General features: G+C 41.2%; 1 protein-coding gene across 10 annotated transcripts in view; it reads left to right on the top strand.

The window, feature by feature from the left end:
- The window catches only part of LOC147018701 (arf-GAP with Rho-GAP domain, ANK repeat and PH domain-containing protein 1-like), a 171062-nt gene extending 144045 nt beyond the window's left edge, over positions 1–27017 (top strand). For 8 of the 10 annotated variants that reach the window (XM_085898650.1, XM_085898644.1, XM_085898646.1 and 5 more), the window contains 10 exons: positions 96–167; positions 4205–4282; positions 6199–6316; positions 9629–9757; positions 9860–9993; positions 11708–11790; positions 12056–12091; positions 20080–20143; positions 20593–20739; positions 22511–27017. In XM_085898650.1, coding sequence (XP_085754776.1) covers positions 96–167; positions 4205–4282; positions 6199–6316; positions 9629–9757; positions 9860–9993; positions 11708–11790; positions 12056–12091; positions 20080–20143; positions 20593–20739; positions 22511–22963 — 1314 coding nt within the window. In that variant the 3' untranslated portion in view covers positions 22964–27017. Of the gene's footprint in view, positions 1–95; positions 168–4204; positions 4283–6198; positions 6317–9628; positions 9758–9859; positions 9994–11707; positions 11791–12055; positions 12092–20079; positions 20144–20592; positions 20740–21060; positions 21105–22510 lie in introns of all 10 variants that reach the window. The other 2 variants (XM_085898652.1, XM_085898648.1) reach the window with 2 other exon arrangements.
- Positions 27018–27615: the final 598 nt, after the last annotated feature.

Raw genomic sequence — 27615 nt, 5'->3', positions numbered from 1 at the left:
GGGAATGTAGGATAGATAATTGTCAATACGTTTGTGATAATGGAGTTTAAATGCTTGTGATATTTTGGAGTTTGTTTGTCCTTCGTGTGCTTCAGGTTACTGAGGAGCAGATGAAGACAAAGCTGAAGAATATTGATCTGCTTGTGCAAATGAAGGAAGGCCCCACGGTGAAGGAACTTTGATGCATTATCAATGATGTTATTCATGATGATGTTGAGGCAAATGTAGCACAATCGCACAAACATAAACTTATCTCAAATATACTGTCATATCTCTTCCACGAGCCTCGACTATGTATACTACAGATTAACACTACAGATCTATTAATTATTGGTATTATTTATTTATTTATTTATTTATTTTCTTTAGTGAGGCAGCAATCAATTTCCTCCAAAGAAAAGTCCCCCCCCCCCCCCTCGAGCAGTTTAAGATAGCCATACATGGTACAATATTGTTGTATGTGATATCCATCTATCACATACACTACCGGTCAAAAGTTTTAGAACACCCCCATTTTTCCAGTTTTTAGTGAAATTTCAGCAGTTCAAGTCCAGTGAATAACCTGAAATGGTACAAAGCTAATCGGTAAACTGCCAGAGGTTTAAAAAAAAGTTTAGGTTACCAAAAACTGAAAAATAATGGAAATTTCAGAGTTGGTAAAAAAGGCCCTTTACAGGGAACAAGTAATGGGTTTGCAACTGCAGCTGTTCTGCAGCAATAGAAGTAAATGAAGCCTTGAAACTTGATGCAAACAATTCCTGCAGGTGTCCCACTTTTGTTGATTAGTTACAAACCCTCTGTCTGTATTATAGCAGTGTTGGAACAGACTGTGTTGCTGCACCCTCTGAAGCATTATTTGGACAATATTGCACTGCGGGAAGTTGTATATTGCTATCATAACGGCGAGAAAAAGACAATTAACAAAGGAAGACAGACAGACCATTATAATCCTTAAAAGTGTCGATCTTTCCTTTAGAGAAATTGCAAAGAAAGCCAAGGTGTCAGTGAGTACAGTTTCCTGCACCATCAAAAGGCACTTGGAAACTGGAGGAAACTGACAGGAAGAGGTCTGGCAGACCCAAAGCCACAACACAATCAGAAGACAAGTTTCTGAGAGTCAAGAGCTTGCGTGATTGGCGGCTCACAGGACAACAGCTTCAAGCACAGCTTAACACTGGTCGAAGTAAGGAAGTCTCAGTTTCAACTGTGAAGAGAAGACTTCGAGCTGCAGGTTTGACAGGTCGATTGGCAGTCAGAAAGCCATTGCTAAGATGGCAAAATAAGAAAAAGAGGTTTGCCTGGCCCATGAAGCACCGCCAGTGGATGACTGAAAACTGGAAGAAGGTCTCATGGACCGATTAATCAAAATTTGAAATCTTCGGTTCATCACGCGGAGTTTTTGTACGCCATCGAGTAGGTGAAAAGATGGTTGCTCAGTGTGTGACACCAACTGTCAAACATGGAGGAGGAAGCGTGATGATCTGGGGCTCTTTTGCTGGATCCAGAGTCGGCGACTTGCACAGAGTGGCTGGCACCCTGAACCAAAAGGGCTATGTCGACCCAAAACATACCTCCAGGCTATGTCGGAACTACCTTAGAAGAAAAGAACAAGATGGTAGGTGTCAAATCATGGAATGGCCAGCACAGTCTCCAGACTTATACCCCATCGAGCTGGTTTGTGATGAACTGGACAGAAGGGTGAAAGCAAAGCAACTGACAAGTGCAACACATTTGTGGGAACTTCTGCAACAGTGTTGGGAAGAACTTTTCAAACAATATTTCATTTCCATTGTAGAAGGAATGCCACGAGTATGTTCGGCTGTTATATCTGCAAAAAGTGGCTACTTTGATGACTCAAAAATTTAGATTAAATTTTGTTCAACAAAACGATTCCATGATTTCTTTTTTTATCTGCAATTGTTTATTTGTTCTATGCTTTAACTTCAGAGTACATTGAAACATTGAACTGCTTAAATTTCAGTAAAAACTGGAAAAATTGGGGTGTTCTTGAACTTTCGACCGGTAGTGTACATAACGGTCAGTGTACACCGACTAACATATAGAACGTGTCTCTTTGGAATTTATGCACATTTTGTTGTATCAAGGAAGCTACAAACATTGTCAAATGCTTCTTTATCACCTTAATACTCAGAAAGTTTTGCCTTATCCCAAGTATGGGATTCTGATCTTTTCAGCGTTGTCCATGTTGTCTCTTCTTTTTTTTCTTTAAAATTAGAGGGTTTGGACAAAGCTGACGAATATTGATCTGAAGGACAATAAAGAGAATAGCATAAGGAATAGTGGTTGCTCGGATATATATTTACATGCAATGTGTAAGGCATATAGTAGTAATGTCGATTTCAGAGAGTTGTGCTGTGCTGATGATTAAAAGCAGGAGGATGGCATAATCAATAAGTAAAAGTGCCCACTGCATCTGTTTATGACACAGTAGTCTTGTAATGTGGGTCTTTGAAGGCATGTCACCCATGGCTTGAAGGCATGTCTCTTCCCTCCAGGGTCTCAGGAATGGTGGTGCCCTATCATTTCATGTTATCCCCCAATCCATACCTGTAATTTTTTCTACCCCTATAACCCTATCCAACCTAATCTAACCCATCTCTCTTATTAGCTGGTTGCTGTTTTTCCTCTCTCTCTCTCTCTCTCTCTCTCTCTCTCTCTCTCTCTCTCTCTCTCTCTCTCTCTCTCTCTCTCTCTCTCTCTCCCCCCCCCTTTCCTCTTTCTCTCTGTCTATGGATGTAACGGGATGGTGGTTATATCTCCATAATGTGTCTGGATGGTGGCTATGTCTGGGAGGTTACACTGTGATACAGTATCACACTGATCTGGAACAACCGATGATCTCAGAACACGTCTTCGTTGAATTAATGCTCCCCTCTCTCCCTCTCAATGCTCTCCCTCTCTCTCCCTCTCAACAATCTCCCTCTCTCTTCCACCCCTCTCCCTCTCTCTCCCACCCCTCTCCATCTCCCCCTCTCTCTCCCACCCTCTCCTCCATACCTCTCTCTCTCTCTCTCTCTCTCTCTCTCTCTCTCTCTCTCTCTCTCTCTCTCTCTCTCTCGCTCGCTCTCTCTCTCTCTCTCTCTCTCTCTCTCTCTCTCTCTCTCTCTCTCTCTCTCTCTCCCCCCCCCCCTCTTCACTTGTTTGTTCATTCCCTTGCTTATCATGTCTAACTGTGGCCCCACTACCCCATTGTAGATGTGTTGCCTTTTTACCCGAACTCACCTCGGTCTTGCATGAGCATCAATCTTGTGTCGAAAATATAAACTTAAAAATAAATATAGTGCTTCTAAAAGTATCGGAAAAACAGTTGTAACTATAATGGCACTCAGTGGAGCACATACAGTACCTCCACCAGCCTGATCAGTATCCCATTGATCGGGTGGATCTGGATCCAGACCTGAACAAAAATCAAATTGCCTTGTTCTTATCACCTAACCAACTCATCCACCAAGTTTTGTCAACTCGTTCACAACTTTTTGAAATATCGTGCTCCATATCGTTCTTAGCCCCATATCTCAATGATGAAGAATCACTTTAAACAAAAAAAATCAAAAACTCGTATCTGAATCCGGATTCAGATCTTCCCCAAAATCGAATCAATTCTTCCTTGTCGCACACCCAACCTGTCCACCAAGTTTTGTCCAAATCTGTCCACAATTTTTTTGAGATATGCTCACAGACAAACAAACAGACAGAGAAACAAACTGGTGAAAATATAACCTCTGTCCACCTTTATAGAGGTAATACAGAAAAATCACGTTTTTGTATGGTTGAGTGATTGTTTGGGCTCAATGTTCTTCATATCGCATGTCATGCACCATTACTGACAACCACATTTTACCATGTTTGGCTGTATGCGAACAAAATCTTCCGTGATGATCGGTATGAACCTGCTCCAATGACTGCCTACAAGTTGCATCAATAAATAACTCGGACTGTTGCATGTAATTGCTGATTAAATACTTCTATTCAAGGTGTATCAGGTGGGCTGCACCTCCAAATTGAATAGGTAAGAAACCAAATTGATATGTTAGAATCCTCTCATTGGAAACTGCCGAATGAAAATGAATATTTAATAGGTAATCATCATGAATTTGTTTATTTGTTATTGATAAAGCAAACAGAAAAATGAAGTTTCAATACCTTGGATTTTCTAAAGCATCAGGAACTGTTTGACCTGCAGATTAAGATGGCTGCTGGAGATCTGATCATCGAAGTTTATGTGGAAGCAAAGAAACCGGAAAACTGTGTTTCTCTCAAGGTCGGTGCAATCAATCGGCCCCCATATTGTTTGAGAAAACATTTTAATGTTCAGTTTAATTTATGAAACAAAGGGCCAGAGTTTTAATAAGTTAAACTTGGGATGGATTGTATTTTAACAGAAGTGTTTAAAAACCATTACCGTGGGATTTTTGGACAAAACAGTGTGTTGGGGTCTTTGGAAGTGTGTTGGAGATTATTTTATTTGAACCTATTAAATGCATATCTGATGTCTGACAATAAAGTTCCAGGACTGATGTTTTTTCTCGACAGCACTGGTGGCAGCACTGGCTTGGGTTTCACAATTGGATGTACATCATAATCTTCCTGTCAGTACTGTGTAAGCCATTGTATCGACCGGTTGTGTTTTATGGCTCTATTGGAGTTTTGTTAAAATTATAAATGTTGCAATCATGTTCTGTAGATGAATGACACCTTTATGAAACAGAGAATCATCAAGTTTTGGTAAACCTAAACAAAAGTGCCATGGACATTTTCGACAAGTAAAAGCTAGTGTACGGAGAAGACGCAATGTCAAGATCATGTATGTTTGAGTGGGCCAAGAGGTTTGCGGAAGGGAGAATGCACGTGAATGATGATGCGTGGTCAGGATTCCCATTGATTGCCAAAACGGGCGAAAATGTCAAAAGGGTGAGAATGTTGGTCCAAAACTGACCGACGTTTGACAGTCAGATTGATAGCAGACCAGATGAACTCCAACATAGAGACTATTAGGTTCATTTTAACCAAAAACCAACATGAGAAAGGTGTGCATGAATATGGTCCCAAAGAACCTGAGCAACGAACAAAAAAAAGGGAGGTCCAGGTTTGTTCGAACCTGTCAGAACACATTCAGTCAGAAGATCATGATCTGTTGAAGAAAACCATCACAGCACCAGCATGGTCTACCATTACGACCCAGAAACGAAATGCCAGAATTTGCAATGGAATACACCCTCATCCCGAAGACAAAAAATGTGCTCGCATGTCAACGCTCAAATTCAAAACGATGCTGATTTGTTTTTTCAACGTTAAAGGGATTGTCCACAAGGAATAAAGGGATTATTCCTTCAGAACAAACAGTGAACCAAGCATTTTTCCGTGAAGTTTTGGAAAGTTTGAGAAAACAAGTTTTGCGTGTCAGCCCAGAGCTCATGCCAAGAAAGTGGATTCTCCATCATGACAATGCTTCCACACACACGGCCCTCTCGGTGATGCAATTCTTTACAGATGAACAAATCCTGTGCTGGAACATCCTCCCGACTCTTCTGACTTGGCATCATGTGAATTATTTCTTGTTTCCAACAATGAAAACTCCAATGAAAGGATCTCATTTTGCATCAACAGAAGAGGCCCAGAGAGCCATTACCAATGAGCTGAATGACCTTTTCGACAATGACTTCCAAGTCATTGAGGTGCTTTGAAGCATGGCAGTGACATTGGCAAGTGTGTATAGACTCGCAGTGAGATTACTTTGAAGGCAACCACTAAACATAATTTGTACATTTACAATAAAAATTTATATTGCTTTAATCCTGGAACTTTATTGTCAGACCTCGTATATATCTGAGTGTGATCAAATTGTAAGATGAAGGCAGAATATCGGAGTCTGCAAAAGTTACCCGATGACATCTCCTTTTGAATGTTATCTCTTTGGTTGGATCTCCAACATCCACTAGTTAACGATAGCAGATAGGGCAGCCAACTTTACATCCTCTACCATGACAAAATACTATTGGATGCAACATTGTGCATGTGAAGTACCTGCATGAGAGTTTACAGTCAGTTCAGAAATCATCAAAAATCGGGCAGCTCAAAACTGAGTGCACTACCTCTGAGGTATCCTATCTATAGGAGATTATGAAAAAAGGAAACAAGGCATTTGTTCCAACTACTTCAGAAAGTCTCTTCCCTCAGGTATCTGCCCAAACCTCTGCCGACGAGCTCAAGAGGGAGGTGTTGTACCTGAAGCACACCAGCACAGACATTCAAGATAGCTGGGCTGTGTTTGAAGTAATAGCACAAGGAGAGCTGGGTAAGTATTGCTGTTTGTGCCACACATCTTATTGACGCTGAAGTGAGAGCTCATGTTCCAAGAAGATTAGAGTTTAAGACATTTGTCTGTTGCTTTATAGGTTGCTCTTTGTATCCAAAGAAGGACATTCACCTGAAACATGTTAACCACTTTGTCTTTTTGTTTATAGTACAGAAGCTGCTGCTCAGACAACAGTTTAAGATAGCAAGTGGTTTATCATCATCTTAAGGAACCTCCAAGAAAACCGGATCACTTGCTACCAGTGCTACCAACCTCCAAGAATGTAACCCATAGTGCAGGCAGGAATTTGTAATTTTTTCAGTGCCGGTGCAAACTCCCTTACTCTTCACGAAGGACACTTTGGGATCTTTAACATTCACTAACTAATGCCGGTCGACGGGATGGCTAATTTAACATCCACCCGAGGGACGGCACACACATTGATGAATCACCCTGTCTGTGAAACACCAGGATGACGGTTTATAGCTGGCTCAGGATTCAAACCCAGGCTGGGCAGCTCAGAGGCGAGTGTACATCCCTACAGGCCATCCCGCCAACCTATGTTCCTTTACAACATACCTGTGTGGTTGTTCAAGGCTACTATAGTTACAAGTACAATGATACAAATAGTGATCAGGTTGCAAAGAGTGTGTACCTGTTGTATTACGAAGTTGAAAACATCACAGCTTGTTAGAGCTCATTAATTGTCAGGAATTGGCATTTGTGTTTGGGTACAAACCTACTGATCTCACATCAGAGCACAGAGTTTGGTGTTTAACTCTCTCTCAGTTTCATCAATGTGCTGTTGTTGTGGTAATCGCAGATGTGGGCACCCTCTGGCAAAGGTGAAGCTGTGCACAACGCACTGTTCCAACAGGGGTACAGCATATCTGAGCAATTGGATGATGTGGAAACTGAGGTACAGGCCTCATGACCACCAGTAACAATGTCACAGCTTGAAACAGGAGCCCGGACAGCAAGTGTCTCAGGTCTTTAAAATGGTCCATCCAGCAAGGATTCAACCCCGAGACAGCAGAAGCAGCTTTCACCACGACAGGTTACCACTCTACATCTCTTCTTGTGTGTCTTTCTCGCTTTTATCCCAAAATCGAGTAGGTTAATTAGGGGTGGACCTTGATTGACAAGGACCATTTGAGAAGCCTTATGAGGACCTTATTCAGGCCTCCAATGATGACCTCATTGAGGCTTTGCTATTCAAGCCTGAAAATCTGTCAAGTGATCTCATGGTCAAGTGAAGTGAGTAAAGTATCGATTAAATGCACTTCCTAAAGTGAACAGAATGTGGTTAAATCTGAATTCCACAACTTGTATCACCTTCATAAAAGTCAGGAAGATGCTGCTTTTTAACTTACCCTTGCCCAAAGGCAACAAGGCAACATTTGTACATTGGGACAACGCAGCAAACGATTTCAAAGCGAACTAGAAAGCATCTGAAAATGCAAAGTCTGTCCGAATCCACTTTGTACTCGAACTATACTTGACGAAACCGACAGTCAAAAAACAATTGGACGTTTTATGAACTTGTTTTCTCCATAATCTCATAATAATGGTTTGTTGAAGATTTGATGACAAAAGCTCAAATGGTAAAAACGTTATGGCCTGGACAGACATCCAGACAGACGCACGCACGCACGCACACACGTGATTGCCAAAACCCCGTCTTCTGCTGAACGGGGGGGGGGGGGGACGGGCTAAAAAACATGTCTAAATTCTAAGTTATTTCCCTAATGCTCCACCCCTCTATCTCAAAAGAATAAGTTTCTTGGAGGTTTTTTTTTGCTATTAAACTGCTCTGGTTGAGTTGGTAAATGGGACTGGACTTGCTCGTTTGGAGCTCTTTTGGACTATTTAACCAATCATCTTTTTAATGATATAATATCCTTGTTGCAGCTGGAGGCAATTGATTAGGAAACAAATTATTGATTTATTGAATGCCAATTGCAGGACACCGAGTAATTGACCTATTAAATTTATATTGTGGGATGTTATCTTGTTTCAGGTATTGCCTGCCCTGTATATTATCAAGTTACCTGCACTATTTTGTTTGTAGTGCTGCATGTGGCATGGTGCTTATAACTCCACTGTTGTATGTAGCTTATTCTGAACCATCTCTGATGAAATGCCAACTGGCCGTGATATACCTGAATGAATGGTCACTTAGCTTTGGAGTTACCTGTATTCGTGCCACGTGTCAATATGTTTGTTGTAGAACCACGTGGGTTGACTGGGAAATTTTCATGAAAATGTTATATTAGTCCGCAGCTCTTTTGGCCGAGTTATGTATTTTCTATCTCTGTCCCTTCTTCCCACCCCTCTTCTTCTCCGTCTCTTTGTATTTTTATTTTTTGCAGAATCTAAGGTTGGGAGCAGAGCTGCCACACACAAACATTCCCCCTTCTTTTCTTCCCGTATTTTATTCTCTTCTCTCTGATATTCTCTCCAATCTTTTCTTCTCCTTTCTTCCTCTGTTCTTCCACTTCTCCTCTCATCTCCATGAGTTTGAGAAAGAGGGAAGAGAATATTGCATATTATATTGCTATTTGACAAGTTCAATATATCTTGCAATGACGTAGATGCTTTTTTATTCTTATTCTTATTTTTATACAAGGTCTAAGGCTCGTAATAGAACTGACACTCACACATCTCACACACACACACACATGGACATACTGACAAGACAAATACAGCCCTATTGAGCTTGGGGGAACTGGTGTCATTTCCCAGGGCCTCCAGATACCAGCGCCGTCACAACAATGGCTCCACTTTTCTCACCACAATCAATGGGGCATTTCCTCAGGAGGAATTTCCTCCTCCCCATGGATGCCAATCCCATAGGGTTTGTCCATGCTCTTAACCTTTTAAATGCTGAACGCCAAGCAAGGAAGCAGCATGTACCAATTTTTTTTAAGTCTTTGGTATGACTCGGCCAGGGTTTGAACCACTGACGTTCCAGATTCAGAGTGGACGCACAAACCATTACACCACCGAGTCTGGCTCAAAATTTGACATCTTCATCAAATGATAGACCAAATATTACGTTGGAGTTATCAGGACGAACAAAATAAGCAAAGAGCAAAGATGGAGTGATCAGGAGGAATCTGGATAGGATTCGGGTTTGAGCTGCTACTTCGACACCCTCAAACCTCTCCGGTCGGAGCCAAGTGACCCTTATAAAAAAAGCTTATTTGGATATTGATGAAAAGTTCATTTATTTCACTGAGATTGCTGTTCTTTTTAATTATCGCTATTTCTCCTGCTACCCACCTCCCCTTTCCGTTGATCTGGTTGTAGAGCGCCCTCTGCACTACAAAGAGAAGGTTTTGGATTTGTTGCTGCTCTGGGGAACAGTGCAAGAACACAAGGACAATTTTCTTTTAATGAAGAAAAATGTGTCAATGGGACAAATGAAGAAGTTCCTAGGTTTGCTCAAGGTTTATATTGTGTTTATGTTTCGGTTGTTTCAATTTCTCATACAAAGCAAATGGTATTATTAACAAAGAATGTGTTAATTTTTCATTGCAGCAGATAAAGTTGTTGGAACGTTCAAGAATCGAGTGAAATATCGTGAAGATAACTCTCGGTTCCTCTCGCATCGTTTTCAAGATAAAGTCATTCTGTTGAACTTCCAAACACTGTTTCTGTTTAAGGATGAAAAGGTGGGGACCTTATCTGTGTTTGCTTCTCAGTCTTAGTTTTTATTTTTTTTGCTTTTTGTAAAAGTTTTAAAGCTTTCGAGTCAGTCTTTGAGTCATGTGCGCACGTAGAAGTGTTGTTAAGATGAACTGTCTTTCAGAAAATTTCGAATGAAATGATCACAAAATTACAAAAAAAATGTTTATTATTTACATTGTTTTTGATGTTATTTTTCTGAAATTCATCTCAGACTCGTCCCCTTGACCAAATTCTACGGTATGAAGGTTACGAGTGCAGGTGTTGATCGGTACATCTGAGACATTCTATTGGAAAAAAAACTTCAAAAAAAGTCAATCTTTATGTTCAGATGAAAGTTTTCAATTGTTTTCAGAAGACTGTTGAGAAAAATAATATGTTGTTACTGCCAGGTATGGATTGATCACAATCGATAGGATCCCCCCTCGTATGCTTACTTTTTATTTTGAAAGTACAAAAGTGTAACACAGAGCATGTGTGGAGCCCACTGCACAGTGTCATGCAATGCACATCTCTTCCTGCGAAGCAAAATTAATGTGACAATTATTTTACGCCATGAAGCTCTTTTCGAATGATCAAACATTTTCGCCATTGCCTCACTTTCAAAGATGCCACCTGACTAATGATGTTGATGGTGGTCAATGGCCGGTGAAGATAATTAGCACCTGAATGATGATTATGTTGATGGTTTAGGGTTGCAGATGATGAACTGATATCCCAGAGGTTATAGCTTCAAATCAAGCTGAAGGCAGTAGTGGGGTGAGCTAAGACTACAAACATGGCATGAACACCTCGGATTCCAAACTACCAACCTTTATGTCTTGTGAATTTAGTCCATCCTTCGAGAAAACGCTTCAAATCACCTTTTTTTGGCTCGCGAGATTGAATAAAGGTCTCGGTAACCCTCTCAATCGACTTGTCATTCACCTTGTAATATTTTTTTGTTTATTTTTATTAATACCGCAAGGGAAGGCTCGATGCCGAAAACCAAGAGCGGCACTCTGAGTTGAAAAGCAAAGAAAGATTATGGGAAAATATAACGAGGATGGGGTGCTGCAGTTGATTGGCCCACACGAAAGTAAGGAGGGGCTTCAGGGAAATTTGTAGACAGGCAAGTAGCATTCCAGATGGCACCAATAGTGGTCTCGGAAAGACCTTTACTTGGAGAATCCCATGCTATTTGTGGCTCCAGTCTCGAATTGCCAGAGAAGGGGACCCAATATTATCCTCCAGGTGATGAGGCAGCCTCCCAGGGTGCTACATCCAGGTTTGGGCCTCTACATTTCTGGTGGCAGGCCTGTGAGAACAGACTGCAACGGTACCCTCTAGTAGGCAGTACAGAACCAGGAATGTAATAAGTAAAGCAGAATAAATGCACAAACCCCCCATCTGGCATCCTGCCCCAAGAGCTTGTAACATAACCAATGTTCCGCTATCGGCTCCTTTGAGCATCCTACCACCTAAGGGGACCCTTTTATCATGATTATTTACCAACTTTCCTCTGTTTGTTGGAAAAACACAGTGTCTTTTGGTGCAGGCACATGACCCCCCCTTTGCACGGATTTGATTGGTGGTTTTAAAGTTTGTCAGATCTATGAATTATATTAGACATACAATGTTCATCACAGTAATATGATTATCACAGATCGATAATGTTTAATCCTTAAACCTCAAAGGATATCATGTGTCACCTTTCTTCAGTCGTTGAAACCAGAAAAGGAATGGTCCGTACTGGCTCTCAAGTTCTACATTGGTATCAGGAAAAAACTAAAACCACCATCATGGTATGAACACCTTTACTCCAATCTGTGAAATTTTTAATTTTCTTTGTTGGGGAGATCCCATTGTTTTTGATAACATTGCAGTGCAAGTAGTGAGGTTGGTTCACATGTTGTGGATTGTGTTTAATATGTGCATCATGATGTGTGAACCTCTTGGGTGATAAATAATAAAACAGATGTATAGTTTAAACCATGATCTATCTTGTGAACCATTATTCACTTGCCCATGTGACTCAAGGTAACGTTTGTTCCATTTTTGACTGTACAGCTGGGGTTTGACCTTTGTGCAAGAGAAGCAACAGTGGTGAGTTCCTAAGCCATTGGGGTTTAACATATTAAAGATGCTCCTTCCTCCTCCTCTTCTTCTTCTTCTCATTATTATTATTATTATTATTATTATTTTTATATATTTATTAATTGAGTGAATGTTGGCACCACAGAATAATAGTGCCAACAATTGCCCTGAGGGCACAAAGAATCAATGACAACATTTGTACTGACATTACATTTACACCAGAGCTGCCAAGGCAAATCGATGATCACCCCCCTAAAGGTGATTATTGAGTCAGCTGGGTTTTACCAACAATCTGATAAAGAATCCACAATTCGCCTGTGACTAGTTTGGTTGCCAGAAAATGAGAATCCAACTTCTTGATACTGCTCTTTTCAGCCGGATTTTAACCCCTAAACCACGTTCTTCATTTATTTATTACTTGTGAAAATCGAAGATTTTTCAAGTATATTGGTTGGCCGCGTGTATTATTCTGTCTGTTTGTTTGTCTGTATGTATGTCAATCGTCTACAGATCACAACTTCAAACCGATCTTCACCACACTTCACCAAATGGTAGAGTTGTTCATAAGCAAGAAGCCTATTGATTTTGAGGTCAAAAGGTCAAAAGGTCAACATTGGCCAAAGGTCAACAACTAGGTGGTATTTCTAAAATACTCAATTTTCATCTGAGTGACTTGAAATTTGAAGAGGATTTTCGCATCATGTCTCTGAATTAAACCAGCAATTACACTTGGCGGCTGCATTTGAAATATTTTTTTCAGAGGTCGAGGTTTTCTCAACGGTTCTTATATGTTTTTTTCATGCTGAATTCAGAGATGTATCTAATTTCACTCAATCAGGTCAAGTTTTTTATGGATCTATCTCAATTTTAAGGAAAAAAATGATCAAAATTTTTGTTTTTTTAATTAGCATTTTTTAAATTCAAAATCAGACTTACATTGACAGAAAATGTACAAACTATACATATAATGATACACAAGTACACTTAATGTGGAAGAAAGTGCCTTCTCAATTACTTTCATTTCAATTTCAGAAAAATAGATAAATCATTGTTTCTGGCAACACCCAACTTCTTCCATTTATTCCGCATTAATTGTTTTCCTTCGTCTTTTTAGGTCATCTCTTCGAGCATGACCTAATAATATTGGTGTTGAGAGGAGAGGTGACGATCCGTCCGTCCGTTCACAATGAAGTTGAAGCGGGAGATCTGGTCATTAGTGATCCTGATAGAGGTCGATGAGACGTACACGATGGTATGACTTTCAAGGTCACCGAAGGTCAAGGTCACGAGGCCTTTGAAGTTGCGAAAATGACGATTTTCAAATTCTATCTCCTCCACCATTTCTCAAGCGATCTTGAATTTGATTGTAGCATATGAATCTATGGGACAATTTCTAAATTTTGGTCAGGCCAGATTTTCAATATTCGCTTTCGTTTTCGTGTCACGTGACTTCAAAGTTGGCAAAAAATGCGAAAATGACGATTTTCAAAATCTATCTCCTCCGCCATTTCTCAAGCGATCTTGAATTTGATTGTGGCATATGAATGTATGGGACAGTATCTAAATTTGGTCGGGACGGATTTTCGAATTTCGCTTTCGTGTCACATGACTTCAAAGTTTGCAAAAACTGTCCTACCTTCAGGAGGCTATATATTCTCTACTGGGCATGGTAAAAGTTAGTGAATGGTGTCATTGCATAGCAGCTGACCTTGTATATTTATACATTTTCTGCCGAAAGTGCAAAAGTTTCAAAACCCGAAATGTAAACGTCGGCATTTATTTTCAAAATATAATTTCATGCGCACACGCCAAAATACTGAGTCATCTTTAACCAAACTGCGCAGTTCGAGCTGCGCAGTAGAACTGCGCAGTAGTCTTCGGTCATAACTGAACATTGAGAACTTGTGGTATTATAGAAATGACCATCACCCCCACACGGGGGTAATTTTTTTATATATAGTTTGTACATTTTCTGTCAATGTAAGTCTCATTTTGAATTTAAAAAATGCTAATTAATAAAACAAAAATTTTGATTTTTTTTCCCTTAAAATTGAGATAGAGCACTGGTTACACTTAGCTGACCTCATTGAGTACAACTGAGATAAAAACTTGACCTGATTGAGCGAAATGAGATACATTTCTAAATTCAGCATGCAAGAAAATATAAGAACCATTGAGAAAACCTAGACCTCTGAAATGATGCAAACCAGTGTTATTTTGAGGTCAAAAGGTTAACATAATCCATATTTCTAAAATAGTTAATTTTAATCCGATTGACGGAAAATTTGAAGAGGATTTTCATATTCGGTCGTTGAATTCAACCACCAATTATGTCGTGGTCAAAAGGTCAAAATAGGCCGGATTTCCTCCGATTGACTTGAAATTTGAGCAGGAGTTGCAAATTTGGTCATTTTGAATTAAACCAATTATTTTTAAGGTCAAATTTGTTTTTCGAGACCTTGCAAGTATCGTGCTCTGCACGGCGTGTTTCTTGTTCATTTATTCATTTCATTCATTTTGTCTATCTGGCCAGGATTCATATTACATTACGGTACTTATTTGTCGATGATTGTTATCAGGGTTATCGTTATCAGGGTGAGGCTTTTCTGCCTTTCCAGATAAACATTATATTGCTTCCAAAGCTCAGGATACTGTTCTGTATTACTTTGTCTCACGATTGTCTATTGATACTTGCACTGTTAAACATTCCATCTGTCCGTTCCCTTGTCTCCTTATGCATTTGTATTTTACATTAGCATCTGGAGCATGTGTATTGGGCCATGTTATGTGCACGAGTGTTTCCCATACCAATTGAGAACCAAAAATACCAAAGAAACATACCAAAAAAAACACCAAAAATATGCGTACGTGTGTGTGTGTGTGTGTGTGTGTGTGTGTGTGTGTGTGTGTGTGTGTGTGTGTGTGTGTGTGTGTGTGTGTGTGTGCCCGCTTTTGAAATACATTATAACCATTGTATTGGCCTGTTTTCCATTTCCATCTGAACCGATTGCTCACAATGCTGGGATACCAGGTTCAAATCCCTTGTGCTCTGAGTTATCCATTGTCTACTGTCAATGTATTTTACATAACAATGCAACGATGTCTCCCAATGTCTTTGTCATGCATATGATTGAAATAGAAGCTCCTCCATGAGCTTTAGCTCACTGCTTGTTAAAAAATAGAAGCCAAATGGAATTAAAGTTCGTCCTCTCCAACAAATCAGCTATAAAGGTGAGCTTCAAGAGATGGCTCAGTTGGTGATTTGCTTGGAATGAGCTGCCTGCTCATGATCTTACACCTGAGTGGGATGTTCTTATTACCTCCGCCACCGAAGGTGGAGCTTATGTTTTTACCCCTTTCTATCTATTAGATTCGCTATATATGTTAGATATCCCTTATTGTCTGGTTTTCCGTGTGTGTGTGTATGTGTGTGTGTGTGTGTGTGTGTGTGTGTGTGTGTGTGTGTGTGTGTGTGTGTGTGTGTGTGTGTGTGTGTGTGTGTGTGTGTGTGTGTGTGTGTGTGTGTTTGTGCAACGTGAGGCTCCACAGCACGAACCAGCGAACCGATTTCGATGAAACTTTGCCAACAGGTGGAATATATACTGGGAATGTGCACGTTTGAATTTCGTTGCCTAGCAACCACCCGTTGCTGTGCAGCGGCCGAAAAAAGGCGTACAGTATTTTCAATACTTGTCCTTCAGTTTTAAATGTAGAGAAACGAGACTTCGGAATTAAAAACTTCGAAATATTTAGAAAATTTTACTCGAGCCGATTTTTGATTGAGGATTTATTTTTCAAATGGTGGTCCTTCAAAAATCGGGTGTCGATTTACCGTCATTTAAGGTGTGTATACAGTGTTTGTAAGGAACTACACCATCGTTCCACCTTCGATCTCCTCGATCCAAACGTTATTGACCAAAGTGAAAAGGATCCAAAATAAATGGAATCACCGGCATTTCTGTCTTTGTGGATTTCTAATAATATAATATGTTTATTTATTTACCGAAAATGATTCCCCACCCACACACCACCTTCAATTATATATTTCTTTACTGAAAACAATTCCACGACCCACACACCACTTTCAATTATTTATTTATTTACCGAAAACAATTCCACGATCCACACACCACCTTCAATTATTTATTTATTTACTGAAAACGATTCCACGACCCACACAGCACCTTCAATTATTTATTTATTTACCGAAAACGATTCCACTATCCACACACCACCTCCAATTATTTATTTATTTTACGTAACCGATTCCACGATCCACACACCACCGCCAATTATTTATTTATTTTCCGTAAACGATTCCACGATCCACACACCACCTCCAATTATTTATTTATTTACCGAAAACGATTCCACGGCCCACACTCTGTCTCCAATTATTAATTTATTTGCCGTAAACAATTCCACGATCCACACACCACCTCCAATTATTTATTTATTTACCGAAAACAATTCCACGACCCACACTCCACCTCCAATCATTTATTTATTTACCGAAAACAATTCCACGATCCACACACCACCTCCAATTATTTATTTATTTACCGAAAACGATTCCACGACCCACACACCACCTTCAACTATTTATTTATTTCCCGAAAACGATTCCACGATCCACACACCACCTCCAATTATTTATTTATTTCCTGAAAATGACTCCACGACCCACACTCCACATCCAATTAATTATTTATTTACCGAAAACAATTCCACGACCCACACTCCACCTCCAATCATTTATTTATTTACCGAAAACAATTCCACGATCCACACACCACCTCCAATTATTTATTTATTTACCGAAAACGATTCCACGACCCACTCACCACCTTCAACTATTTATTTATTTCCTGAAAACGATTCCACGATCCACACACCACCTCCAATTATTTATTTATTTCCCGAAAATGACTCCATGACCCCACTCCACCTCCAATTAATTATTTATTTACTGAAAACAATTCCACGATCCACACACCACCTTCAATTATTTATTTATTTACCAAAAACGATTCCAGGATCCACACCCACCTTCAATTATTTATTTACCGAAAACGATTCCACGATCCTAACACCACCTTCAATTATTTATATATTTACCGAAAACGATTCCACGGTCCACACACCACCTTCAATTATATATTTATTTACCGAAAACAATTACACGATCCACACACCACCAATTATTTATTTATTTTCCGTAAACGATTCCACGATCCACACACCACCTCCAATTATTTATTTATTTACCGAAAACAATTCCATGATCCACACACCATCTCCAATTATTTATTTATTTACTGAAAACAATTCCACAACCCACATACCACCTCCAATTATTTATTTATTTCCCGAAAACGATTCCATGATCCACACACCACCTCCAATTATTTATTTATTTACCGAAAACAATTCCACGATCCACACACCACCTTCAATTATTTATTTATTTACCGAAAACAATTCCACGGTCCACACACCACCTTCAATTATATATTTATTTACCGAAAACAATTCCACGATCCACACACCACCAATTATTTATTTATTTTCCGTAAACGATTCCACGATCCACATACCACCTCCAATTATTTATTTATTTACCGAAAACGATTCCACGATCCACACACCACCTCCAATTATTTATTTATTTACCGAAAACAATTCCACGATCCACACACCATCTCCAATTATTTATTTATTTACTGAAAACAATTCCACAAGCCACATACCACCTCCAATTATTTATTTATTTCCCGAAAACGATTCCACGACCCACATACCACCTCCAATTATTTATTTATTTCCCGAAAACGATTCCATGACCCACACTCCGCCTCCAATTATTTATTTATTTACCGAAAACGATTCCACGATCCACACACCACCTCCAATTATTTATTTATTTTCTGAAAACGATTCCACGACCCACACTCCGCCTCCAATTATTGATTTACCGAAAACGATTCCACGATCCACACACCACCTCCAATTATTTATTTATTTTCTGAAAACGATTCCACGACCCACACTCCGCCTCCAATTATTTATTTACCGAAAACGATTCCACGATCCACACACCACCTCCAATTATTTATTTATTTTCTGAAAACGATTCCACGACCCACACTCCGCCTCCAATTATTTATGTATTTACTGAAAACAATTCCACGATCCACACACCACCTCCAATTATTTATTTATTTACCTAAAACGATTCCACGACCCACACTCCGCTCCAATTATTAATTTATTTACCGAAAATGATTCCACGATCCACACACCACCTCCAATTATTTATTTATTTACCGAAAACGATTCCCCACCCACACACCACCTCCAATTATTTATTATTTAAAGTGGGAGTGGCATAGGAAAGTGGTCGTGGCTTATGAAAAATATTGTGTGGCTCAGAAGGTGTGGTCAAACAAGAGCATTGAGAGAAGTTTATCGGGTTTTCCGTGTGTGTGTGTGTGTGTGTGTGTGTGTGTGTGTGTGTGTGTGTGTGTGTGTGTGTGTGTGTGTGTGTGTGTGTGTGTGTGTGTGTGTGTGTGTGTGTGTGTGTGTGTGTGTGTGTGTGTGTGTGTGTGTGTGTGTGTGTGTGTGTCTGCAACGTGAGGCTCCACAGCACAAACCGGCAAACCAATTATTTTTCAAATGGTAGTCCTTCAAAAATAGGGTGTCTATTTACCATTATTTTTTATGAGTTCCAGTTGGCAAAATACACAATTGGAAAAATCTTGCCAGGCAGAGGAACAATTGTCTGTGAACCAATACGTCTTGGCAATGAATCTTCATAGGTGGATCGGTCAGAATGAAAAGCATCGTATCCAGCGCTTCGATCCTAGCGAATCCCTCGTCGCCTCCCGGCTTGTTTGTTTGTTTGTTTGTCTGTTTGCTTGTGTGCAGGATATCTCAACAAGTTGTGGTTGGATTCGGATGAAACTTGGTGGACACGTACCTCGTTTTTAATATTGAGTAAGGTGGGCAAGATACCCCTGCTGGGAAAGATAGGGCGAGATTTCTCCTTCTGTATACCCTCATGATTTTTATATGTTCAGGTTCTTGAACCCACAGCCTCATTATGTCTTGTGTACATATGTTCTATATTGAGTGTCGGTTCTCCAGAGGCAGTTTCTTTGGGTGGTGTTATAATCCTGGATGCGTTGCCACTCCGATGCAAGATGCTCGACCGAATGTGCAGGAATTTGGAATTTGTTCATGGTGCCGGCTATGACTCACCGACTCTTCGCAAAGGACACCGAGGGATCTTTAACATCCATTAACTATATCTGGTAGACGAGACGACCAGTTTAACATCCAACCATCTGGGGGACGGCGCACGCATTGATGTCTCGCCCTGCCTGCAAAACACCAGGATGGTAGTTTATAGTTGGGTTGAAATTCAAACCCAGGCTGGACAGCTTAGAGGCAAGTGTGCATACCTCTCGGGTATCATGCCGGCCTGAACCTAAAAGGGCGATTTCAAATGACAAAATGTTCAGTCGATGGGAGATTATGAACAATGAGGAAACATAATGGGTAGAGGTGATGAAAAGGGTTTCATCTTGCTCCCACCTTTCCGAACAGAGGTATCCTACCTCCATTTTGTTCACCTATACATGGATGAATGAATATATTATTTTGCACGTGATTTTATGTTTAGTCGTTATTTTTCACAATACTTTTCCATGAGGTCTTATTTTTCTTGTGTATGGTAGCGTCGCTGCCGGGTAGCTATAGTTTTGTTGGGGCACAACTATGCCACTGATGCTGTGCCCCTCTACTAATAGTGGTACTGATTTGGCTGACTTCACAAGGTTGACTGACTCGGTCAACCCCACCTGGTCTTAATTCAGTGGCAACCAAGCCAGCCACCCTTACCACTAAGCCAACACCAGGCTTTACATTAGGTGATGGTCACCATCACACTTCCATAGTACTGTACCACACTGTGCTTACCTGCATGTTCCCTCCAGGTTGCTGAGCTTCAACAGACAAGCTGAATTGAGAGATTTCTTTGCTTGTTTATTACACTTCAAGGTGAGGTCTCTACTTGTTTTTGATATTTGTTTCTATTTGAAACGGAACGATTGTATTATTGGCTTGGCATGTTTATAAGTGTTTGAATTTGAGGTATTCCTATTTTCAATGCCTATCAGCATGTCTTGTGTTTGTAATTGTTTCAGTGATTATATTATAATGTACTGCAGGAGTTGTTATTTTATTCCTTGCTTCTGAACTTTAACTTCTCAAACTATTTATAAACTTATTTGGTTCACGGATGAGTACTGTGGTTTTGCCTTGTCTGTATATTTATTTAATTTATTTTGCCTTATTGTCTTCTTTCTCTGCTGAATGACTCTTCCTTCCTTCACTCTGCACCAACACCACTACCTGCCTATTGGCTTCTCTTTTTTTAATGGATACACATCCCATCGCATTGTTTCCATCTAATGGATCGTGCCACCAATTTTCTGTCAAATGTGTAGTACGACGGAGACGTATGGCCAGTTGGCAGCACAGAACTCACGAGGCCGGTGCAAGATCATCGGTCCTCTAACCGCTCGCTCATCCCTCTGCGTGGCAGTGAGGCAGAGCGCACCAACCTCCGTGACAGCATCATTGTGGTAGATCCGGTAGGTAATCTCTCAAGACCTTTTGGTTACCTCTTACACCTCCACATCATGAATCTGTGAATATCCGGATAAAGATCCTTTGCCCGTTGCATTGTTTACAACCAAGGTTTCATTTTTCCTTTATCTTCAGAAGGAATAAGTCACTTTGTTTCAGGCTGGTTCACATTAATGTGCTTGCCGAAGCTTCATGCTCGGTCCTATAAACTCCTGATTATAATCTCAAACAACGAAGAGTTCCACGACGTGTTCCATGAGGTGATGTCCGTAGTGAACGTTGCTTTCTCTTCCACTTTGGCTTAACCCCCCATGTTTCATTTGCAGAGTATCACCTAACTGTTTCCCCCATCTTGGACCTGCAGTGTAAGGTAAAGCTCGGTGCATGTCGGACCATTTGTGGGATTTGCATCTGGATACCTGCAACCTTGGCCTAGTTGTGTCTGCATGCGCATGCAAACCGGAAACACGTTTTCATACAACCCTTTCCTGAAAAACCTCACACCTACCTCATCTCATCAATGAAGTAATACAACTGACAAGTCTATTGCCAAGTCTGTGCAGTTGACTTTGCCATGACAACAAGCCATTTTATCCAAACTTAATGCCTGATAAAAATTTATATACACAGTGTCGTTTCAAGTTCCGCATCGACTAATTTATATATTATCATCGATGCTAACTTCAAATGAAAGACACACACACACACACCTGCCACTGCTGTATTAGTGCATGCATTGGTGCTGCTATTTCTTGCTCTACAACTTGCTTCACAACCATCAGTGGGCTGCGGTGACACCATGCTGCGGAACACAACTCCACTTCAACCCCGCGGTTTTCACACATTTTATATTAAAGCTTTCATCATGTGAAATGTTATCGAACGAATAATTCCTCGTTCCTTTACCTGATATCTCCCCACCCAGCAACCCCCTCTCACCACTCCCCCGATTGTGGAGAGAAAAGCACTGCCACTGAATGTGGTGGTGCTTGGCCACCCAGTGGTTTCCCGGAAGTAATTTCCCCCAAGGTCAACGGCTGTACTTGTCTGATGCCAAGTCCTGTGTTGACTGCAGCTGTCTGCATGAGTGCATGGTTTGTGTATGTGTGACAGCTCTTCCATGAGGCTCAGAAACTTAAGGAAGTTGAAAAAAAAAGAAGCAGACTCAGCAACAAGAACATAACGAAACATTCACGAAAGTTGATTAGCAGAAGAGGTGTTCTTTGGAGAGTTTGCAGAGAAAGAGGGACTTCTCTGTTTGTAAAAATGGTGACATTTTCATAAGGTCTCCCCAACCCACCCTCCCCCCTCCCCCCTCCTACTCAGTCTGCACCACGTGTTTTTCATCCCTCCCTCATCCTTTCGAATACATATATATATATATATATATATATATATATATATATATATATATTCTTAACCCTCGCCATTCTCTCTCTGTGTCGGAGTGGCGACCCGTCCAGGATTGTACCCAATAGCCAAGGAGACTGCTGAAGCAGCACCAACGTTCTGCACAGAGTATGGTCCCAATCTCCTCTCATTTTCTCTCCCTTCTCTTATGTCCACCCTTCCCTATCCTCCCCCTTTCTATATATTTTTTTCCTCATTATATCCCCCTCTCCTACCATTTCATAACTATAATATGTAGACTGTTTCTGGGATTTCTCCAACATATTCCCACTGAAATGGCATGGAATACCGAGGATATGAGAATGGTACCCGCAAACTTCATTTTTATCTTGAACCATTCTCTACCTCACATTTGAACTCTTTTAGGTCCACCTGCCATGGATGAACGAGGCACAGGAGCTTACAGAGGGAACAGCACTGCCGAGCTGTGCCACACAAAAAAACAGCGGGAAACCCATCTCGGTGCCAGAAAAGAGGAAGGATGTCAAGCAGCGAATTGTGTTGGCCGCTCCGTCTGAGGACAGCATGTACGAATCTATAGAAGATTCCTCACTGAATATTTGGTCACCGTCGTGGAAAAGCACCTCCATGGTAACACCGCCAGGGAGGCCGCCTCTACTCGACCAGTCAGGCCTTTCTCCAACGGTGTGTCAAAATCGCTCGTGCTTCGGCACGTCATCGCCTTCCCTGAATGTTGGCATCAGCACATCTTCCAATGATGAACAGCTTGCCAAAGATGACAATAATCTTCAACATTTGCTTATGAAGGAACTCTCAACACTGCTCAAACAGAATTCCTTGTCAAATTCACAAACCTAAAAGGAAATCAATTACATTTTATTTTTTTTGCTCGGACCATGGAATATAACCGCGGAGAAGAGGAGACTGCACATGACATCAGAAAGTCGAAAAGGCAAAAACATCATGCTTGACTCATCACGGATTAGAAGATCAAAAGTGTTTTTGGACCAAGATGGTGAACTGCAATTCCTGCTTGTAATTCTGCACAAACAATTTTATGGCTGTACACTGCTTTACATGGATTGATATCTTCATGTTTACTGGACTGTTTTAGTAAAGTTGTTAACACTGCACAATTTTTATCAGGGTTTTACCATTTATGCAGATATTTTTTTATACAGTTCCTTTGTTATCGCCATTGTCCTGCAGGATGGTGCAGTGGGAGCGCGCTTGCCTTTAGGTTGTCTAGTCTGGGTTTCTTTTTGGCTGCCGGTGGACGTTGAAATATATCACGGTATTTTTTAACAAAGAGTGGATGAATTATTGCCGGCACCCTGAACAAATGACAAATTCTCGACCGAATAATTGGCCTGTCTGGCAATTTCGTGCAAGACTCGGACCAACGATTTCCCCCGACTGACCCAACAATAAGGTAGGAACAATTGGGGGCCATTGAAGGAGTAGTGGATTTGAATTTGCCGTTGTTCGTGTGACATCTACGTGTACATCTATGTCACCGAGCAAAAGAAAAGGCAATAAAATGTGCATCTCATTGTCGTAGTTGTTTACATTATAATCCAGACATTAATGGTCATAGCTGGTTCATTCTTTCAAAAGCTGGAAAGCCTCAAGATTACTTTTAGGAGTGGACATCATGAAACAGAATTGGATTTGGTGGTGGTAAGGAAGCAACAGTTGTGGAGGGTTCAGGATTGTAAGGCAGTGGCAGGAGAGCATGTTACCACCTCGCACAAGAATGTGGTGTTTGTGGTATGGATGGAGAAAAGGAGGGAGGTTAAGAGCAGGGGTTGGAAGATCATAAGGTGGGGGAAATGTAGGGGAAACGTCCTCATTGAGTACAAGTAGAGGTTGAGGGCTAGTTATGAGTAACTTGACGAAGAAGCCGAAGGTTTGTAGGTGGAGTGGAAGAAGTACGGCGAGGTGTTTAGGGGAATTGCAGAAGTTTTGTGTGGATGGACATCAGGAAAGGGTGCATCGTCGAGAGATAGAAACCAGATATGGTGGACGAAGGAAGGAGTGATGGCAGTTGGTCAAAAGAAGGAGGTTTGGAAGAGGATAGAGAAGATCAAGGATAGGGGGAAGCAGCCAATTGCAGGGTTGATGCACCTGTATTGGCAGGACAAGAAAGCAGCAAGGAGAGCTGTGGATAAGGCAAGGAATGATATGGCAGAGGAGGTGTACAACAAGTTGGAAGAGGATGGTGGGAGGAGGATGATATATAAATTGGCTTGTCACAGGGATGAGGATGGTAAGGACATGAAAGGGGAGGGCAGTGATTAAGGATGGTGGTGGGAGGCTCGTGACAGAGAGGGCCGCAGTATTGAAGGTGTAGGAACGATATTTCAAAGAGCTGTTAAACCTGGAGGAAACATCAGCGAGCTGAAGCTACTGTGTTATGCAAAGGGGAAAATGGAGTTGGTTGGTGGAGATCACAGAGGAGGAAGTGCAGACAGCATTGAAGTGGATGAAGAAGGGAAGAATGCCAGGCATTGATAAGGTGTGTACAGAAATTATAATTGCAGTGGAAGAAGTCGGAGTCAGTTGCATGAAAAAGCTGTTGAACATATGTATGAGTGAGGGTTCGATTATGGAGGAGTGGAGGACAGGGTTAATGGTGCCGATATGGAAGGGGAAGGGTGATGTTCATGATCTGGGGATATACAGGGGCATTGCACTCCTCAGTCATGTAATTAAGGTGCTGGAGAGGATTCTGGACAGGAAGATAAGGAATAGGGTGGAAATGGAGATCAGAGAAGAGCAGCAGGGTTTTAGAATGGGTCGGGGGAGGACAGGTGGGATGTTCATGCTGAGACAGCTGGTTTTAGAAGAGGTTGGAGGTGCAACTTGAGATGGCATTGGGATTCGTGGACCTGGAGAAGGCCTATGACACTGTTCCAAGAGAGATGGTGATGGTGACACTGAGATGGAAGGGAATGCCAGAAGCAGAAGAGGTTGGTGGAAGGGATGTACGAAGGGAAGAGTCTTGGTTGGTTCTGGGATGTCTGAGGAGTTCAGTGTAAACATCAGTTTGAAGGAGGGAAACTCTCCCAGTCCACTCATGTTTATCATGGTGATGGAGCTGGTAAGCAGGAAGGTGAACTTTAGGGGTGGTATGGGGAGGATGTTGTATATGGACAATCTGGCTGTTGTGGAGAGTGGGCAGGAGATTCAGGAAGTACTGGGAGAGTGAAAGGAGGTATTTGGGAAATATGGGCTGATGAGTATGGAGAAGACTGAGGTGATGTGGGTCAGACAGCAGTGAAAAGAAATGAATATCAGGTTAGAGGGGAAGGAGATCAGGAAGGGTAATAGGTTTGAATATCTGGGAGGAACAGTGACTGGCAATGGTAAGTCCTTGGCAGCGGTGCGGAGGAGGATTGAGGTTGGTGCTCATGCACGGAGGAAGGTTTAGGGAGTAATGGCAGAATAAAAGATATTAAGAGAATTGAAAGGGAAGGCGTTGATGTCATATGTAATGCTGGATTACTTTTATGGCCTGGAGATGGTAGCACTGACGGACAACAACAGAGGCTGCAGGTTTGCGAGAGCAACTGGGTCAGGAGAATTGCAGGAGTGAAGCGAGTGGATCGAAGGAGGATTGATGAACTGAGGGAGGAGATTGGTGTGCAGACGAGTTTGATGGGGAGATTGGTGAAATTCCAGCTGAGATGGGCTGGACACTTGGTGCGGATGGGGAAAGAGAGAATAGCAAAGAGAGTGGATAGTTTGAGGGAGCAAACTAGGAGGAAAAGAGGTCTACAGCGGTTGATGGGAGGATTGTGTGAGGAGGGATTTCCATAGGGTAGGGGTGGTTGGAGAGTGGACGGAGTTGGCTGAGGACAGAAGGAGATGGAGGAGTATCGTGGTCAAGGCAGGGCAGAAGCCTGGTGCCATCAGACCTCACCCCTTATAATATAAAGGGAAGACGAGAATATTAATTGTTCTGTTGATTTTAATTGTACTTCTAAAATGGCTGTTGGGATCGCCAATCAGAATAAGATTGTGAAGAGTTTGTTTATAATAGGGTGAATGTGTTTCATTTCTTTGAAACAGAGAATTGTATTATGGACATGACTGTGCTGTGGCCTGCAGACTTTTTGTTGGGGGGGGGGGGCAGTTTGGGCCTGTCGTGAATAATATGGATTTCAATGAGATTCAAAGACAATACTTTGACATTGTTGGTGATATTTTACTTTGGAGATATGAAACATAAATTGGGCTAACCATGAAGATGAATTAAACATTGGCAAACCTAAACCAGGAAGGTTGACATTAGGAAAATCCTCAATAGGTCCGTATTAACCTGCTCAGTTTTCTGGAAAACGTTCTGTTCAACTCCCATGCCCTTACCTGTGTTCAGCACAGGCCTTTAAGGTGGTACAAGTATTTTTGCATTGATGATAAGGAACTCGATGCTCATGGAACTCAATCCCAGAATTAATACCAGTCAATGCTCATAGCTCTCTGCCTTCATTTGGCTCATGGACTGATGCTTTATCCAAAAGCTGAGACCTTGATCCGATAATCACCGAGCAAGCAGTTCTTCACTGAAGTGCTTTGACTTTGCTTCCAAAAGGACAATATTCAATGTGCCTCAGGTCCATTTCCCACAAACTCCAGCGCAATTGTATTTCCCTTGACTGAAGAAATGATGATCAGACTATCATGGACGGGAGACCTGTTTACGATCTCTCGCCAGCCACATATGTGCATCCTTTGTTGAAGGTTCAATGGACCAAGAATGTTGAACTGCAATTCCTGCTTGTGATTCTGTACATGGAATTAATGCGAAGTGTTGTTTCACACATAACATTTATCCCTAACTGGTGAACACCTGCAGTACTTTGTGTAATTGTGTTGGAATAAACCACAACAAAAATATTTTAAACAATAGTGGTGTTTAATGTTCATCTTTTTTATTTTCCATTGCAGGAGTGAGGCTCATGGAAGATCTGACAGGTGGGACAAACGTCAAGAGAATGAGCCAATAGGAAAAGAGTAGAGGGAGGAGGAGGAGAGGAAATACTGAAAGTGGCAAGTAAGATGGTTAGGTAAGGAAAGATTAACGGAGGTAATAAGGATTCGTGGGTCGGGATGGGGGGGTAATGAAAGATGGTGGTGCACTGGGTTGGCAGGATGGCCTTGAGGTATGCACACTCACTCATACCACACTTGAGGTATGCACACTCAGTTGCATCAGTATTCAAACCCTTTGTCGAATTAACCCTAAATCACTTCAGGACCACATTATTTGTTTGAACGTTACAAAATACATGTAATAGGCTTCACCTGTATGTAATCAGTGGTTTAACTTTAAAAAAAATGTAGCTCCCCCACTTATCTAAGAAGTTTTAAGGTGCAACTCACTTGGTCAACCAACAAGACAAACATGAAGATCAAGGAGCTTTCCAAAGAAGTCAGACATAAAGTGGTGGAGAAGCACCGTTCAGGAGAGGGTTATAGGAAGATTTCAAAGTCACTCATTATCC

This window comes from Eptatretus burgeri, chromosome 10 (assembly GCF_056783735.1).
Source record: "Eptatretus burgeri isolate ZD-2024b chromosome 10, Ebu_testis_v1, whole genome shotgun sequence".
Classification (NCBI taxonomy): domain Eukaryota; kingdom Metazoa; phylum Chordata; class Myxini; order Myxiniformes; family Myxinidae; genus Eptatretus; species Eptatretus burgeri.
The sequence above is the reverse complement of the archived record's forward strand: the minus strand, read 5'-3'. Positions and strand labels throughout refer to the sequence as shown.